General features: G+C 41.1%; 1 protein-coding gene across 5 annotated transcripts in view; it reads right to left on the bottom strand.

The window, feature by feature from the left end:
* The window catches only part of Cep152 (centrosomal protein 152), an 82,867-nt gene extending 69,819 nt beyond the window's left edge, over positions 1 to 13,048 (bottom strand). For all 5 annotated transcript variants that reach the window (XM_008831783.3, XM_008831781.3, XM_029562942.1 and 2 more), the window contains exons 1-5: positions 12,926 to 13,048; positions 10,241 to 10,337; positions 1,603 to 1,706; positions 1,301 to 1,373; positions 943 to 1,203 (exon numbers count right to left, since the gene is read on the bottom strand). In XM_008831783.3, the coding sequence (XP_008830005.1) occupies positions 943 to 1,203; positions 1,301 to 1,373; positions 1,603 to 1,706; positions 10,241 to 10,327 (525 nt within the window). In that variant the 5' untranslated portion in view covers positions 10,328 to 10,337; positions 12,926 to 13,048. The remainder of the gene's footprint in view (positions 1 to 942; positions 1,204 to 1,300; positions 1,374 to 1,602; positions 1,707 to 10,240; positions 10,338 to 12,925) is intronic.
* Positions 13,049 to 20,221: the final 7,173 nt, after the last annotated feature.

Here is a 20,221-nt window from a genome sequence, read left to right on the forward strand (position 1 = left end):
CATTTTCCAGGCCAGGTGATGCTACAGGGAAATGGTCCAAAAAAAAAAAAAAAAAAAAAACTAAAAACCTCTATGAAGATACCTAAACATGGCTTCTCACTGAAGCAGTGTCAAGGCAGATGCCAGAGCAGCAATAAATGAGAAATTATTCTTTATCTTTAATGTTTAAATAACTGTTTGCAGAAAGCTTCTATTTTAAACATCAGGTTTAACATTACAAATGTATTCAATTATAAACAGAAAATAGCATGCCTAATTTACCATGAACCTGAGTAAGTACATTCTGAGAAATTGTTGTAAATCATCCTACTGTTAAATTCACATTTCTTTTTTAAAATTTTATTTTGTTAGCAAGGCGTGATGGCACATGTCTTTGATCCCAGCACTCGGGAGACAGAAACAAGTAAATCTGTAAGATCGAGGACAGCCTGGTATATATAGTGAGTTCCAGGCTAGCTAGGGAGACCCTGTCTCAATAAACAAAAACAAAAACAAAAATTTTATTTTTCATTCTATGTGTATGAGTGTTTACCTGCATGTGTGTAAGTGTATTTTATGCACGTAATATCCACAGAGGCCAGAAAAGGGCATCAGATCCCTTGAAACTGAAGTTACAGATGGGTGTTAGCAGCCACGCAAGTGCTAGGAACCGAACCTAGGTCCTCTATAAGAGCAGCCAATGCTCTTAACAACTGAGCTATCTCTCCAGCAACCGCATCCTTATTTTAAAAGACAGTCTCACTATGTAGTCCTGGATGGCCTGGAACTCATCACTGTAAACCAAGATGGTCTCAAGTGCTTAGAAATCTAGCTGCCTCTCTAGTGCTGGGATTAAAGGTGTGGGCCACCATGCCTACCTCACAAACATTTCTTAAAGACATAAACACCATGCAAATGTGTGTATACACATACAAACTCTTGAAAGTCAAATTCTTATAATACCTGGAAATTGTTCCTTTGAGGATCTGAAAATTTAATTACATTTGCTGACTGCTTGTGAAGTTCCTGCTTCTGACCACTGGTATATGGCCTGAAGTTTTCAGGAAGGCGATACAGCTCTGTCAGCTCATGTTTACTTGGAGGACTATAGCCACTTCCACCTTCATCTCCGCCTTCTTCAGGATGGAATCCAGGATGTTCGTCTTCAGCTTTACTTGGATCACCTTCCCAGCCATTGCCACATTTCTCTCCAACATACAAGCCCTGAATTTCATTATAGGCCCATTAGACAACAAGAGTAAAACAAAAGCACTAAGAACTACCCCATCCCACCAGCACCATGGTCACAGCAGATACTTACATTTACATTCTGAGACCTGGGCAGCACCTGGTGCTCATTCCAGTTCCTTTCTGATTGCTCAGAAGGATGCTGTCTTGAGAAAAATCGGTACTTTAGACTTAAGGTCTATACTATTTGGACAGAGATAACACCAAGAACCCCAGGACTCTAATGTTTGTTGTTTATGATTTGTTGTTTTCCCTTCAACCTTCACCCAAAATTTAAGAATCAGTCTAAAGTTTAGGATTACGTTATTATCATCAAAGAATAAAGGAAGATTTATGGAGTAAAATACACAGAAGGAAGTAATTTCAGGTCCTTACTCTCCCTCTGTGCCATCCTCACTGCAGTCAGAATTGTGGCGCTCAGGAGAGGAGAGGTCGTCATCCAGCATGTCGTGAGGGAGGTCTGTGAGTAGCTGTTGCAACTGAAACAGGAGAAAACATCAGAACACAATGACTGAGCTGCAAGGTGCCACCTAAAGCTGCCTTGAAGCCAGTGACTGACTGTATATACCAAAGAGGTTCTAACTCCTCCATTTAGTTTCTTAAAATTCCACATGAATGATGTTCATCATTTCACTTGAGGGAAGGGGAAAGCATAATAACAGGATTTATATTAGCAGTCTTTTTTTTTGACAAGGGTGTCAGGTTTGTATAGATAAACACTACAATTAAAAAAATTTCTTTATGGAAACACAGCAAATCATAATCAAGGTACATTCATTCATTATGTTAGGCTGTCACAGGGCGGGGTTGCCTCTCAGAATCCTGCTTCAACAGTAATTGGACCTTGGGGGCATGACAATCAGTCATCCCACAGGGACTCTAAGTAGCCAGATACACTCTGCCCAGGTGCTGGGAACAGCAGCAGAAGCAGGTGGCCTCAGAGCCCCTAAGCTCTGATAATGTGCTAGAAATCCCTTGGGGAGTGACTAATTAGTAGACAACCATTTATTTCCAATGATGAAAAGATATAATCCTCTGGTCTTACAAAACAAGTGAGTAAAAGAAAAGTTAGAAGGTGCAGCTTTCCACAGACAAACACTTTCAAAAGTATAACAGTGATACTAACATAAAGTCATGTTAATTTCAGTCTCTATCTGCAACTATCTTTCTTCAAATCCCAACATAAGGGATCTTAAAATATGTTACTAAATAGTTTGTAGGGGGATTCCTTATAATGACTTCTCTTTAAGAAACTAAGCATCAGTTAAATGAACATACTAAGTCCTTCTAAACGTATTAATTGCAGACAATTATGCAATGAGTGGATTCAGAGACTGTAATCTTGGGATTGGGAACATGAGACACTCCATAGTCTGTGGCAAGTACTTGTGGATCTTTGCTGTTTCGGTTCTGCTGATGTTTAGCTTTGAGGTTTTGCTTTTGTTGTCTTTGTTGTTTTACATTCTGCCACTGGTATAAAGGTAATTCCACAAAGCTATAACATGTTTCTATGTAATTTTTAAAAACTTTCTTAAACAAAACATATGGTAAAAGCCTTAAATAAACGTACTCTAAGAAAGGTCTGAAAGGACAATCCAAAACTGTTTATGAATTTCTCTGAACAATTCTGGAAGAGGAATGGAGAAAGAGAGGGGTGAAGCTCTTTACTCCCATATGCACCTCTGTTGCACACTGCATTAGTTTTCTAAAAACTATCTCAATCCGTTTGATTCTTTAAAAATGAGAAAGATATCCTTTTTTATTGAAAAGGCATTTTCATGTTTAAATCTTTTTAACACTAAGATAACAACCAAGACTGTGATTTACTGCCTACCTGGCTCATGCACAAAAACTGAACAATCACTTTGAAAACTGGCTGTATCAGTTAACCCAAAGACATAAAGGAAAAGAACAAAAAAGCATGTTAAACACAATACATTAGTATACACAGGCCACAGACAAAAAGGAGTGAAGCAATTCTAACAAGACAAGATGCACTAGGAGACTGTCTATCTGATCTGTCTTTTAAAAGCAGACCAGTCAGTTCTGTGTAGAATCACGAATCACTACTTCAAGGATAAATGCTAACTCCGCTACACAGGGGAAAAGAACAAAACAAATACCTTACATCAAGTAAGGACTCCTGAACTGAATATTTTATTCTAAACCTTCTGTGAGGTTGAAATACAGAGTCTTTATAATTTGGGGAAACCTTGACGGGGGCATCTGAAAAGTACATTCTCCCCCCTCACAAAGACAGAAAAAGCTATACGATAATCAAGCAATTATCAGAGCTTTCCTTGTAATAGCAAAAATTAATGATATTGGCATCTAAGAAAAAAATGAATTTGAATCAGAACAACCAACTCATTAAATTCTTAAATTTATCAACGAGCAAAATCACCCCTACAGCATTTGGAGCTTTATGTTTTACATACATATTATTTTAAAATAGTTATTTGCCTTCAAAAAAGTTCTCCAACAGTCTTTCACCTGCTGAGTCTTACTCCTTGGCTTCTAGAACCTACAGAGCAGAGTGAAGCTAAATAGGGTAAAGTCTTCCTGACAAGGCCACACAGAAACAAAATTCCACCCCACATTTCCACTTCCCAGGATCCATGTGACCTCCTCATATCCACTGTTGTAGGATAGGACTGTCCTCCAAAAGAACTGGCAACAGCTGGATGTCCGAACCCTAAGAGACTCTGTAGAAAGAGAGGGAGACAGTCACCCCTCCCACCCAATCAGTCAGCTTCAGTTGCATGGGCGGGGGGGGGGGTCCTAAAGAGAGACACAGAGGAAGCTGGGGAGGCATGAAGTTTGCCATCTTGGCCTGTGCTCTGGTAGCCGCCCATCTGAAAAGTTCAGCTGAGATGTAGGGAAAAAAAACCCACAGGTGCATGCCTTTTTAAGTAACCCTCTTCCAGACATCATAAACTCTGTACGAGAATCCGAATACATTGTGTTGGTTTTGTCGGTCAGTCCTAAGGACAGCGTGGGGAGAGAAGGATCCATCCCGCCTCACAGAGGGCCTGGAAGCTGAGAGCATGCCCAGAAGTGAATTTCACTTTACAATTGTCAATCAGATTTTGATTCAGTCATTAAACTTTGTGCCATAAAACACAAAATTGTCCTATCAACCTATGCAGGTTATAAAGTAAGAGAATTTTAGAACCACAAATTTTCCTCATTAAAGACCTACCAACTGCCAAATACAAATTAAGGACAGCAACAACCATCCTCACACACACACACACACACACTCTCCCACCAATTAATTTTAAGTTCAACAGGACTGTTTTTTGGCTATGAGTAGCAATCCTTTCAGTGGGATATTACTGCTTACCAGATAAGATGCCTTCCCTAAATTTCTACTTAAGTACATTGTGAGTGAGTCATTCAAGAAACACCTCTCCTTTACTACTTTGTGCTTCCCTCCTAAAAAAGGGGGTGGGGGGAGTTAAAGAACTTCATCAGCAAAACACTTTACAGTAATCCCGTGTTCCAGGGGAGCATGTAAAAACAGACAACATGTAAACCTTCTGTTAGGAGTCTCAACTTACATTAACTGAACAGACTGTCCTCAGAGCCTCCAGGGCTCTCAGATTACCGACAACACAGTCCATCTTTTCCCCAGAGAAAGACAGCAAATGGAGTAGCCAACAGCTCTTCCACACAGACTACCTAATGAGGACACTTCTGAAAAGATGCTGATTTTTTTTAAAGTGAAGTACAAAATAACACATGGATACGCACTAAGCAGAATCTTTATTTTACCAAAGAACCAAGTTTAAAACATCCTTGAGAAAGCCTCATATGGGATTGGTAAAGGGCCAGAATAACTTGGCAGCCACAGCTTTAGTTTATGAATCATGCCATGTTCAGGATGAAAAAGACCAACAAAAAACACCTCTCATTAGTTAAATTAAGCTGTGTTAATAGGGAAGAATTTGTCTAAGTTGCTGCAGATCTGAAAGAGATGGCAACATATATCAGACAAGTATGTGCTGCACTAGAGATGACCCATCGTAGAATTAACACTGGGGCTCCTCTAAGCCAAGCCTGTCCTTCTAAAAGTAGCAAATCAAGGTCCAACAGCACATGGGGCAAGACAAGGAGAAAGGACATTCAAGTCCCAGAGCTACAATCTCAACTTAAATCTCCCTGTTTTCACTTGTCTCTTCTTCCGTGTGATGTTCAGTCAGTCACTAAAGACATATCTACTTGATCGTATACAATTAACTTTTAGTCCTACAAACAACCATTCATTATTTTCATTTCAATTGTGATAGTCCTTGAAAAGGATTATCTGGATATTACAGGGGGAAATGCATGAAATGCAATCCAGATAAAGTCTACGCAATAGATAAACTAACATAAAAAATACGATATTAGGGGCTGAAGCGATGCTTCAGAGATTAAAAATACTGGCTGCTTTTGCAGAAGACCTAGGTTTGGTTCCCAGCACCCACAGGGTGGCTAACAACTGTCCATAGCTCCAGTTATAGGCGGTCCAATGCCTTCTTCTGGCTTTCAGGGACTCTGCACACATAGGTACACTTATAGACATACAGGCTAAAGACTCCTACACATAAAATTAGATAAATCCCAAAGCAAAATAAAACAATTAATTAACAACCATTTGTTTCTTGAATTTTCTTGAACAATAAGATAATTCCACTAAATAAGTCAGATCATGTAGAATGTAATTACCACCTTTACAACTCCTTCTAATGGAAGCAAACCACCAAAGTGTTTCCATAATGACATCAACTCACCTAAAATACACAATTCTATGTTGGAAGAAGACTTATTATTATATTAAAGAAATTACCAGTATAAGAGCCCAGAAGGACCAAGGGAGCACTGTGGAGGGACCTCCTGTCATTCGTCTGTCATACAAACCACCTCCCTTCCTCAAGCTCACTTTAAATATACTGTCACTAATGAAGCAATCAAGTAGTATCAGAGTATTTCTCCTCCAAACCACCATCTCCAAACTATATACAAACATAAACAACTTCACTACCTAGAACCAAGCAGTAATCACAGTTATTTCCTGTGAGCTTGCAGAAACACATACTCCAGCAACCTGTGACATTCCCAAGTGACAATCTACTTCAAGCCTCTACTTCACTAATAACTGAGAAACTTATAACCACCATGCTTATCAAAAACTTAACAACCACCTCTGTAAAAGCAAACCATGGAATCATAAAATATAGTCATTTAAGGGGAACTGTATTTTGCAAAGTCCCATTTTTATACTAAAGTGAATACGTTAAAAAACTCTTTTCTGAGCCTACAATACTTAGGTGAGGTATATACTGAGTAGCCACATCACCTGCATCAGGAGTTCTCAAAGGGTACCAACAAAAATTGGTGTGTTCCAGTAATTTGTAAGGAACATGAATAACAAGTACTGTGTGGTGATTAACTGATATGGACATTTCATGGTATCATCACCTCAACTCACCTAACCCTAATCTGTCCTCGTGACTGTAAGAGACTGTAGACCCACTGTGACATTGTGGATGCTGCACCTCTCTGCTATGCCTTAGTCCCCAATGACTCAATTTCACCAATGTACCACTGAGTTATAACAATTTAAATATATGTAATACTGTCTTTTCTGAAAATTCTTAAAGGGTTGTTTTTTGTTTGTTTTTAAATATGTATCTATCCTTGATGGTCTATGGCTTAAGAGTCCCCTGGTCTAAATGTTGTCTGAATATTGTCACTTATTTACAAAGTCCTTTCCTTTTCTGAAGAGTAAATGCCTTCTCTCCATGATCTTCAGTGCAAACAATGAGGGGGAAAAAAAAAAAGAACAGAACAGAAATGGCAAAGGCAAGGTATAACTGTAGAGCTGTTAATTAAGACAGGAGGGAGGCCAGGAACGGACAATGGCTTAGTCACTGACTTACAGGTAAATGTGAACAAACTCCCAAAGGGCCCCTAAGCAACAAAGTTAAACACAGCTTGGTAAAGAATTTTGTATTAGCAACTGGCCACTCATATTAGAAGGTTAAAGTCAGGATTATCAACTACTCCAAATCCTTAGCAGGGTATATTACAAGCGCAAAGTGGTATACTCAGTCAACAATCACATATTTGGGAAACAGGAGTGTCCCCTTCATAAATTAAATGAATGCAAAGTGAGTGATTCACTAAGTAGAGAACACAATGTATATTAGTCCACTGCTAACAGTTATAACAGTTATATCCCAAGGCTATCAACCAGGCAGGGAGGAAAGGACCACTGTACTCTTTAACCTCACAAGGCTGTGAATTGCTCTGCTACTATAATCTAGGCTGAGGACTTAGAAGACTTAGATATCATGGAAGTTTAGGGTTGATCAGCCAACTTACTCTTTTTGTTTTTTCAGGCTCTTACTGTGTAGCTCTGGATGGCCTGGGATGCCCTAGTAGATCAGGCTGGCCTTGAACTCACAGAGATATGCCTGCCTCTGCCTCCCAAGTGCTGGATTAAAGGAATGTACCACTATGCCTGACCAAACATGCTATTTTAACTTATAGGGACAAATTACATAAATAGCTCATTTTTATAAATGTCTGAATTTTGTTACTAAAAATCTGAAACTCTCCAGCATCCAACCATATTTTTTCTTTATAGCAATTTTTTTAAGTAGAAACAATTTTATTAACATGAGGTTTCTTGAGACACATCAGTGCTATATTCTTTTTCACTCTGCTAGAGATACTTTCTTAGATGCTTTAACTCCTCAAAGTTCCTCTACAAAGTCCCTATCCCAGAATTCAATCTATTAAATCAATCAGCCTAATGGTATTTTCTATATTATCTAGAACTGCCTCCTCAAAATCCACTTTAAAATTTTCACTACCTGACATCCTATTCATCTCTCTAATACTCTTCTCAGTGAAAAGTCACCTGGCAATATTTTTTGTTCTTCCCAGCAGTAATTATTTAAATTGATCCTGCTAAATATCCAAAGATATCAAGGTCATGAAGACTTTCACTCTGAGTTCTGAGACTAACAAAAAAGTCTCATCTCCATACTCTCATCAACAATTGTTCAAAAGGAACCTGTCACAAATTCAAAGTTCCCAGGGAAGATACAAGAGGAGGCACATGCCCGTGTGTCCCTATGAAAAGTGGAAATTGGCCTTCTAGGAGAGCCTCTGCTCAGCTCTCCTCACGTGCTGTCACATGCAAACACTAGGCAGCATGGCCAGGACTTAAGTTTCAAGATAAGTTAGAAACTCTGGAGTGTTGCATGAAAATTTTCCTTATAAATATTTGTTTTAAAAAAAATGCTGTACAACCAAATAATACATAACTATGGCCAAAATTAAGTAAGCTTCAAGTTTTCTATCTGTTCCCTAACACTGCTGGAAGCTATGTGGGCACTGGTCAACTACCTAGTTCCTTACTTTTTTGTTGTTGTTGATAATGATGGTCCAATGTAACTACTTAGAAGAATCAGTTAACAAATTAGCAGGCATAGTCTCAGTATAAAAGAAGCCTTCTATCACAATCAAGAAATCTGACTCAAACTAAAAATAATCAAAACAAGTATACTGACTTTCACTTATAATACTATACTACTCTTATTATCACTTCCATTTACTGAATGCTTATTATGTTCCAAGAGTTCTGCTAAACACTTCATGTGGCCTCTTATTCCTATTTCTTTCGTTTCATGAACTATTCATCACACAGTATCCCAAACAACATTTCAAAAAAATGATCAGATCTCACTTTCCCACTTAAAATTTTCCATTGGCTCCTCATTGTTCTTAAAAATGTAAGCACCAGCCTACCAATGACCACCACTTACCCTCGTTAACATTAACTGCCATGACCTCAGGAGATACCGGTTCTCTCCCTCAATTCCCTGTACCTTTGCTGGTGTCTTGGACCTAGAATGTTCTTCTCCAGCCTCCTGCACAGATGGTTCTTTCTCCCTCCACCTGATCTACTGCAGTCCCCCAACCCATTGCTTTCCTATCACCCTTATTTCTTCATCACTGGTCAATCTGTCCCCATGAGGATGGAAATAAACTACCTGAAGCATCACAGCCATGGTCCAAATACCCAAAAGTTAGGCCTCTCCTTTCAAAGGAAGCTGTTATCTTCTCATTAAAGAATTCCTAAAGAATTTAGTCATCTGATGCAATTTCTGCTTTATCCTTGTCTCAAAGATGCATTCCTCTCCTCTTTATCGTTTACACATCGGTGTGTAAACGTGTGCATGTGTGTATGCAAGGGTGTGGGTACATACCTGTGAGCAGGGACAAGTGTAGAGGGTGCACATATATATGAATGAGCATACTTGTGGAGGCCTAGACTTGACATCAGTATCTTCCCTGATCCCTCTTATTTTATTTTGGCAGGGTCTCTTGCTAAACCCTGAGCTTGCCAATTCTGGCTACCTAGCTTGCCCAGGGATCCTATCTCTGCTTTCCAAGTGCTAGAATTAAAAATGGTCTTCACACCTGTATACCACACGTGCGCGCACACACACAATAAATGAATATAAAAAAAAATTTTTTAGTAACTTGGGGGAGAAGTGGGTTTATTTGACTTAGAGGTTACATTTCATCATCGATGGAATCCAAGGCAGGAACTGAGGCTGAGACCATGGAGGAACACTGCTCACTGGCTTGCTTCCCCTCGCTTGCTCAACTACCTTTCTTACACAGTCCAGATCAGTCTGCCCAAGGATGGTTCCTCCCACAGCAGGAGGCTGAGCCCTCCTACTTCAATTAGCAATTAAGAAAATGCCCCAATGACAAAAGGTCAGTCTAAGAGAGGCAATTTGTCAACTGAGATTCCCTCTTCCCCAGTGTGCCTAGGTTTGTATAAAGCTGATAAAAACTATGAGAAAGTCTAAATATCAATCAGGTTAACAGAGTTTTGCTTTGTTTTATTTTGAATGAATTAAAAATCCCTTTAAAGGACATAATTTTGGTCAGCAAATAAAAGCTGTGAAGCACTGGGCTCAGGGGCTTTTTCCAAGGAACTCACCTCCTTCTCCCTTTCGTAGTCTTCTTTGTCATAGTCTTCATCTTCATTTTGTGTGTGTAGTGCAACACTGCCAAATTCCAACGACATGGTCCTCCTGTGAGAGGGGGAGATGGTCCTGACTCAGAGAAAACAGCCCATGACAGCAAGTCATAGGAGAGAAAAAAATGCAAATAGGTAACAAAACTGAACAGATCTCTGAACTGGCTGGAAAGTACTTACAATCGGAAGATGATGCAAACAAAAAATTAAAATAATAAACTAGAAAGGAAAGGTATAAATAGGTTTAACTGCTAAAAAGTATAAACTGCCAGAGACCATAAGAAACTATTTTAGATCTAAGGAAAACCTGATGTACTTACCATGGGAAGGTGGGAAACAAGGACTAAAAAGGTCATTAATATATTTACTAATTACCACTGCTATAATAGACATTATTATAATATTCAAAGTGGGGCTGGAGAGTGACTCAGGAGTTCAGCGCACTTGTTGCTCTTGCAGTGGACCCAAGTTCAGTTCTCAAGCACCCATGTCAAGTAGCTCCTCCTGTGGGGATCCAATGCCCTCTTCTGGCCTCTGTGGGCACTGTACAGATGTGCACAAACACACACACTCATTAAAAAAAAAATACATACACACACATAATAAATTTTTTAACAATATTTTTTAAATCTTAAGATAATACTACAAAGGAAAAGGCTGAAAAAACCTAACCACAAAAAACAAAATATGTATAAGGCAAAAGGCATCAATAGTAAGTCAAATATTATGTACCATAGAATGCATTAACAAAGTCAAGAATTAAAATTATAATTGTACAAATATATATAAAACACCCTATAAAATATCAGTAAGCAATTTTTCCAAGGAAATGAGAAAATGATAACTTAAGAATGGGAAAATAACATGAAAATTTATTTTTAAAAGAATGTAGATGCCTAGATAGGCTGACTAGACCCCAATGGATGAACTTGCACTGAGGGATGTCTAGGGACACTAACTTGACTTGATAGGCCTTAATATAAATGACAGAATTCATGAAATCCAGTGGAGGGGGCGCATAGAGGAGGGTGCAGCTAGGGAATGGGGTACAAAGATGATTAAGATATTGTGCATGAAATACACAAAACTTCAATAAAAATATACAGGAAAAAAGAAGAAAAAAGAATGTAAATGCTCACTGAATAGTCTAAGATTCTGGGCTCACACTGGGGAGATGACTCTGTGGCTTATAGCACTTGCCATGCAAGCATGAAGACCTGAGTTCAAATCCCCAGAACCCAGGTCAAAGCTGGACACATATCATCTGTAATCCTACAAAATTGGGAAGCACAAAGGAGAATGTCCAGAAGTTCGTGGGCCAGCTAGCGTGGCCCACACAGTGGAAAACAACAGAGATCCTGCCTCAAACAGGGTGGAAAGTGAGGACCGACACCAAGATTGTCCATAACCTCCACACAGTCACCACAGCACCAGCACATACACACATGCACACACACCATGTGCACATACCTACACACAAAAAGATGCTGAACTCATGGAACTCAAGAAACTGTAATTTCAGCAACAAAGAGCCACCTTGAAGTGCTACATTGAAAAAAAAAAAAGCTAACACTTCACATTGACTATTTTGTATTTTTTGTGTTTTTAATGAACTGCTAGTAAAATATGGCTGCTAAAATCATCTTGAAAATCATCCATACTACCATACTGAAAATAAACATTTGCCCTAGTAAAATACCTCTGAATTAATTTGTCAATATCATGCCATTAGTAGAAATAATGTACTCCTGTGTGTATTGACTCAGAGGGCTAACCACTTTAAAAAATCAAGATGCATGTGGACAGTGTGTTTTTTAAAAATATACCTAGCTGGCTAAGATTTTCAGTGCAGATAGGAAACTTTCTGAACCCATCAATAAGAACATAAAGAGCATAATCTGTCATTTCTTAACTCAGATCAGCCGGCCCTCCCACCCAGCACTCACTGTTGTTTTCACTGTCCTCCTTACAAAGAGGAAAAATCAATTGTTGTTTAGTTGGATGAAAGATCACAAACCAAACAGCACTGTTTTTACCTAAGCTACAAAACTAAAAGCACTCTGAAGGCAGAAATAAGTCTATCTATGCTTTAAACATGGTAGACACACACACAAAATAGCTGTTGAAATAATGACAATCCATGTTACCCAGCAGGAACTCATTATTTCAATACAATATAATATTGAATGTTACTCAGCGTGAGATTATATCCTAGAGGTATGTAACCCATGGTACCAGTTATGGGGAGGCTGTCAGTCTCCTAGGGATGCAGTGGCATAAACGAACGGCTACAATAGTGACTGTAATAAACTCTGCAACAACTAACAACTAGTTAGCACAAACCGGCTCCGAAGGTTGGAGAAGTTCCCGGGGAATTGCGGGGGGGGCGCTGGCGTTAGATGACATCTTAATAGATCTTGGATAGATCCTAAAGGATACACTATGGCTGTAAGTAGCTAAACAACGAGGATGCTCATTCAATAGCCTGGGCTCAGTTTGGGTTCTTCAATGTGTCACCTGCGCAATCTTAAACTGCTTCCGTTTCTTCCTCGATAAAATGGGGTAAAAACAGGATCTACCTACGTATGAAAAAGAACAAACGGACCGCCCATAGGCAAGCAAACCTCACCTGCAGCTCGCAAAGCCAAGGCTGCTCCTTCAGCGTGCACTTTGCACAGGGCTTAAATGATGGCACTCAGCGGAGTCCGGACCCACTGACAGCAGCGTGGACCAACCAGGATGGGGAGGAACGACAGTAACCCCAAGACCCAGGAGGGCCCCCCCTCGGCTGGGCCTGGCGCACAATGCCCACGCGCCACAGCGCCCGGCGGCTCCGGGCTGCAGGGTTTCGGTGCGGCGTGGGGGGCAGCGGGGCAGCGGGCCGGGCAGAGCGTCCACCGAGGCTGGAGCGGGCTGTCTGTGAGGAAAGCGCTCGCGGGCACGCCACTGTCCGAAGCCGGGCACCGACCTGCGGATGCCTGGGTCACGCTCCGCTGTCCCCCGCGCTGTTCCCGCCGGCCGAGAGGTGGCTCTCAGCTTGGCAACTACCAGCGCACCTCCCCACCCCGCTGCGTGCCCCCCCGAGCGCCTTCCTCGTCACAACCTAGCCCCCAAGTCCCTGCCGCTTGAAGAGCAGCCGCCTCCTCCAATCGCCGCCGCCACTCGCCCGGGACTGGCAGGTAGGCGTGGCCAGGGGCGGAAGAGCCCGCCTCCAGCAAGGTCGGTTGACCCGCTGCCCGCGGTTGCTAACCTGCGGCTGTTTGAAGCAGGCGCCTGAGGTGGCGGGAAGTTCCCAGGAGCGCCCATTGGGGAAAATCGTGAGCCAATCACCGAAGGGTTGGCTCCGGAGAGGGCGGGCTTACGGTTGCCTAGGTACCGCGGAGCGCCTCTCCTTCCTCTGATGGGAAGGACTGGCCCACAGGAGATCGCCTCTTCTCCCTTGCTGTTAAGTTCTCGGCTCCAGAGTGTAGAATCCCGGTTTCCCCTACCAAACTCTTCGTTTTTTCATTTACCCTTTTTGTTCCCTAAAGTGCCACCACCAGCCTTGGTGGTTGTTTTCTTCTGCTTTATCTTAAGCCTGAGTGCCGCGTTGTTTAAATTTGTATTTCCTGACGAAAAAGACGCTTAATGCTCAGAGGTGACTATTTGTGACATACTTGGACTTGCTTGAGTGCGACTGTTCTGGTCCAGTGTAGATACGTTAGCCTGTCCTTTGACACAGCACCTCGTAGCATCTTTGGTAGAAAGCACTCCTTTGTGGTGGAGATTCCCACATCTATTTAACCCTTTCTCATGTGTGCCATATGGAGTGAAATGCTTGTCCAAGTCGCTTCGAAACTGACTAGTTTTGTTGCACCTCACCACCCCATCGATCCCTGTGAAGCTTTCACTGACTCCTCAGCTGTCTAGGGCCTGGCACATAATGAGTACTTGATCCAGAGTAACCATGAATGAAGTCAGAAGACTGAGCTACCAATTGTTTCCAGGGTTCTTTTGTTTTGCTTGTGTTTTTCCTTCGAATTGCTCCACCTTCTTCACCCAATCAATCCTTAAGAGAGCAAAGCTCTCAGGACACTCAGGGCCTCACTAAGCACAACTGATCTTCCCTGAACTGTACACCCTGTACATACCTGCCACAAGAGAGGATGGTTCTTTTTGTTGTTGTTATAATCTGTTGCTGTGTGTTTCACTCAGAACAATATGAACCTCTTCAAGTATTTACTTCTGGGGTATCTACCAGCATGCTTCATGGCCCATGCTAGTCACTCTAAACAGTTATGTTAACTTGTAAGTGAATGAATGAATGAATGAATGAACGAATGAGCAAATACGGAAGACATTGGGAACCAGAAAAGAATTATCTGCATTCAAGTAAATGACATTTGTTGAAACTGAGCCAAGGTATCTGTTAATGAGAATGAGACTTGGGCACTTTTCATGACCAAGTCATGTCTAGCGCCCTATGCTGAGGCATACAATGGAATCCCCCAGCAGGAATGGTAACTGATCACTGCCCAGAAGACACTGAGACTAGAGCATGAGAAGGCAGTGTTCACAATCTTTTACACAGTTTCATAACTTTCTACCCAGATATCTCATTTCGGTGCCCACAACTGTAGTACTACCCCCATTTAACAACTGAAGAAACTTATACTTCGAAAAAATTAAGTGACTTGTTCAGGGCCACACAGGCAGAGTTTGAACCCAGATCCATTAATTCCAAATCCAGATCTTGTCATTTCATACAAAATTGACAGAAGATGCTGAATAAAGAACAAATCTGAAGTATCTGCCTCTACAAATGGATTTGAGTATAGTTAGGAATACATTCAATTAAGTAAATGTTCTTTGTCTGCCTAAGCTGTTTAAGTCATGACTAGATGCTTGAATATAGTGGACAGAAGGACTCCTGCCTTGAGGTACTAACACTTTGAGACACAAAATTCTGGAGACACAAATTAATACAGATAAGAAAAATACCCAGTTTAATGTGAGTAGACTAGCCAATGATGTTCTTTGATGGGTTTGTCAAGGCAAGTCCAAGAAGAGAGTGTTCAACTGCTGTGAACTACCATGAATCAATGCATTGTGAACACCAGAACATTGAAAGTAAAGGATTCTGTTATCTAAAGGTAAGACAGGAGAAGTAGACAGGAGAAGAAGTAGTCCACATAAGAGTCTGAAAGCCAGAGAAACAAGAAAGGCACTCCAGAGAGGGGAGGTATCAGTGTGCACAGGGAATAAAGGTGCCATCCTGAGAAACAGCAGACAGAGGCATTCTGGGCTAATGAAAACTGCCAACGAGCTGAATGCTGGACAGAGGTCTTATGGAATGAATGTTGGGTCAATATTTACCTTGCCTTTTTAAACACACACTTGTGAGGATCTGGGTAGGAATCTAGCTCTACTGGATGAGTACATTTCAAGAGGAAATGTCACATTGTTGATGAGATGAGGTCCCTCCCACTAACAGGTATAAAAGTGGAACTATGCCATCAGTGCTCCTAAACTTCTAAAATATAGAAACATTTGTAAACAAAAGTTCCCAGAAAGAAGCTACAGCTTCAAATCAAACCTTCCTTCTGTAAGACTGGTTGACTAGAACATCAACGATTGTGGAGAGTATGGAATATTGCAAGTCCAGAGCTGAATTACAAATCAAAGCCAGTGTGGTGGTACATGCCTTTAATCCCAGCACTTGGGAGGCAGAGGCAGATAGATCTCTTTGAGTTCAAGGCCATTCTGGTCTACATAGCAAGTCCATGCCAGCTTGGGGATACAGGGAGACCCTGTCCCAGAAAGAAAAAAAAAAAAACTCATTTGCTACATTTCTTGGGCCATCATTAGCCTCCTCTTTACATAGCCTAACATCTTTGTGACCATTAGGTAAATCATTTGGAAAGTGCAGAGCACTAATTTTCCTTTGGGCTGTATTAACTTAGCAGACCACTGGTTTCTACCAGCCCAAAAGCCAAAACTATCATCAGACAGCATCTGAGACCTGTAACAACGGTTTCCCTGCTTTGCTGTAACCTGCCTCTCTGATGTTTCTACCAATGTATACGGAATTTGGGATGACCCAAATCTGTGTTCCTGAGCAATGGTCATTCATGTTTGTCTCCAAAATAAATAATTTCTATTCCCTGAGGTGAGAGTTGGGTTTTTGAGTTGACACACCAAAGCTTGTTTGTTTGTTTGTTTTGCTATTTCTTTCCAATGTACTATGACTTACTAAGCTGCAGAGTGAGGTCTAAGGCAGTAAGGAAAAACTAGGAAGAGAGACCTGCCGTGACCCAAATACCAAGGCATTCTGGCAGAGAGTGACAGAGAAAAGCAATGTGGAATGTGTGCAGAGGATAACAGGAGCTTGTGAAGTGGGGCAAAGAAGGAGTCCATGCAACAAATGTGGCTTGATATAAACTGAACAAAAATAGAGAGCAAGTGTGAGAGGTGAAAACAGGAATGCTAGGAAAGAACCAAGGAAGGTCAGACCAGAATTTGTGCTTCATTCAACAATATTTTTAAACATCTACTTTGTATCAGGCACTGATCTAAGAGCTTATTAGTATTGACATATAGGTCAATGTGTCTAACACGCAACACAGGTGGATCTGGAGGAAGAAGATGGTGGATGACAGACATACTCTTATACTCGCCAAGAAATAAACTGGGGAAGTTGGAAAACAGCTATCAGATGAGTTGGGTCACTGCCAAACAGTTCTTGTTTCAATAACAGTAAAATAGGAAACTTTGCAAAGCAGATCAGGAAAAATCCAGTCTATCCTGGAGGAATTGTTCTGGGAAGCTCCCGTCCCAGTGACAGGGAGTGACCAGAGCCATGCTAAAAAACACAGTGCCTATTTTTAGTAACAGATATTTTTAAAATTAAAGATGGAGGAATGGAGACACAGTTACCCATAGCTGCATCATGAAGAAGAGAGACTGAAAAATCCTCTGGGCATCTGAGCAGCAGTGAGATGCCATTGTGGAAAGATCCCTGCTGAGTGAGCAGCTTGGCATTCAGATCCTCCACGAACCAAAGTATTGGGAAACTCAGCCCAAATGTCCCAGGATTATATGCTGAAACCTGGCAGGCAGATACCTCCAGACTGCAGGGAAGAAACTTCAAATTGAACCCTGCAGTATTCTGGGTGGAGGAAAACTAGTCAGAACTCTAGAGTCTGCAGAAAAACTTAGACACAGATTCCACATCATGCACCAGAAACTGTGGAGAACTACCCAGAGTGAGGTGAGCTGCCATGGGCACAGAACCAAGCATACCCAATTTGATCCTGAAGATGGGACTGGTGTCTATGACCCTATTACCAGAGTTGAGGTCAACAAGTTGATTTCAATAAGCCAGGTTTGGCCACTGGTCCTTGATAATCCAATTTAAATAGCCAAATTAATAGATGGAATTGAGTGTGTGTCATTCCAGAGATAATTCAGTATATATAATAAATAAATGTAATACATCACATAATGGATTCAATGACAGAAATCATGTGATTGTCTCAATTGATGAAGAAAATGTGAGGACACTAGGAATAGAAGGAACAGATCTCAGCATAATAAGGACTATATATGACGTATAACCAACGTATACTAATTGGGAAAAAAAGCATTTCTACTAAAATCAGGAACAAGCTAAGGATGTCTACTCACCCCATTCTTATGCAATACAGTGCTTACAGTCTTAGCTAGACAATAAAACAGCTATCAGATGAGTTGGGTCACTGCCAAACAGTTCTTGTTTCAATAACAGTAAAATAGGAAACTTTGCAAAGCAGATCAGGAAAAATCCAGTCTATCCTGGAGGAATTGTTCTGGGAAGCTCCCGTCCCAGTGACAGGGAGTGACCAGAGCCATGCTAAAAAACACAGTGCCTATTTTTAGTAACAGATATTTTTAAAATTAAAGATGGAGGAATGGAGACACAGTTACCCATAGCTGCATCATGAAGAAGAGAGACTGAAAAATCCTCTGGGCATCTGAGCAGCAGTGAGATGCCATTGTGGAAAGATCCCTGCTGAGTGAGCAGCTTGGCATTCAGATCCTCCACGAACCAAAGTATTGGGAAACTCAGCCCAAATGTCCCAGGATTATATGCTGAAACCTGGCAGGCAGATACCTCCAGACTGCAGGGAAGAAACTTCAAATTGAACCCTGCAGTATTCTGGGTGGAGGAAAACTAGTCAGAACTCTAGAGTCTGCAGAAAAACTTAGACACAGATTCCACATCATGCACCAGAAACTGTGGAGAACTACCCAGAGTGAGGTGAGCTGCCATGGGCACAGAACCAAGCATACCCAATTTGATCCTGAAGATGGGACTGGTGTCTATGACCCTATTACCAGAGTTGAGGTCAACAAGTTGATTTCAATAAGCCAGGTTTGGCCACTGGTCCTTGATAATCCAATTTAAATAGCCAAATTAATAGATGGAATTGAGTGTGTGTCATTCCAGAGATAATTCAGTATATATAATAAATAAATGTAATACATCACATAATGGATTCAATGACAGAAATCATGTGATTGTCTCAATTGATGAAGAAAATGTGAGGACACTAGGAATAGAAGGAACAGATCTCAGCATAATAAGGACTATATATGACGTATAACCAACGTATACTAATTGGGAAAAAAAGCATTTCTACTAAAATCAGGAACAAGCTAAGGATGTCTACTCACCCATTCTTATGCAATACAGTGCTTACAGTCTTAGCTAGACAATAAAAGAAGGAAATAAAAGGACGATAATAGGAAAGAAACTAGTCAAAACATCTTTTTGTAGATGATATATGATTCTATACATGAGACCCTAAAGAATCCACCAGAAAACTCTTAAATCCGACAAGCACATTTAGCAAAGTGGCAGGGTACAAAATCAACATACAAAAAGCAGTAGCCTTTCTATTACCAATAACAAACATACAGAGAAAGAAACTGGCAAAAGAAAAAAAAAAAAACCATTCACAATTGCCTTTAAAAAAAACCTTGGAAAAACCTAACCAAGGAACTGAAAGACCTGTGCAGTGAAAACATTAAAACACTGAAGAAAGAAATAAAAAAAAAAACATTAGATGAAGGATGGACCTCCATGCTCATGGATCAGAAGAATTAATATTGTTAAAATGGTCATCTTACCTGTCCTAGTTTGTTTCTTCATTACTGTGACAAAATATTCTGACCAATACCAACTTAGGGAGGAAAGGGTTTATTTAGCTTACATCTCCCGGGTTCATCAGGGAGCCCAAGGTAGGAACTTAGGGCAGGAACCTGGAGGCTGGAGCTGGAGCACAGGCCATGGAAGAATGCTGCTTACAGGTTTGCTCTCTGGACCCTGTTCAGCCTGCTTTCTTATGCAACACAGGCTCACCTGCCCAGGGGTGGTACCACCCACAGTGGGCTGGGCTCTCCCACATCACTCATCAAGAAGATGCCCCACAGACATGGCCACAGGCCAGTCCAATGGAGGCAATTCCCCAACTGAGGCTTCTTCAACCCAGGTGTGTCAAGTTGACACTAAAGCTATCCAGTACAATTGACCCCTTGTCAACACACAAACAGATCACTATTAAACTATAACCTTTCCAATTCCTGTCCCCAAGATATGATCCCACATCACTCATCAAGAAGATGCCCCACAGACATGGCCACAGGCCAGTCCAATGGAGGCAATTCCCCAACTGAGGCTTCTTCAACCCAGGTGTGTCAAGTTGACACTAAAGCTATCCAGTACAATTGACCCCTTGTCAACACACAAACAGATCACTATTAAACTATAACCTTTCCAATTCCTGTCCCCAAGATATGACGTTAATATCACATATCACAACTCAGACCCAGGTCAGCTCCATTCCACACCTACTGCGGTCCTTGGTGGTTGTTCCACAGGCCTGGCATCTCCAAAAAGCTGGGGTCTCCATTGAAACTCAG

This window comes from Nannospalax galili, unplaced genomic scaffold (assembly GCF_000622305.1).
Source record: "Nannospalax galili isolate Female #2095 unplaced genomic scaffold, S.galili_v1.0 scaffold735, whole genome shotgun sequence".
In the NCBI taxonomy this organism is placed as follows: domain Eukaryota; kingdom Metazoa; phylum Chordata; class Mammalia; order Rodentia; family Spalacidae; genus Nannospalax; species Nannospalax galili.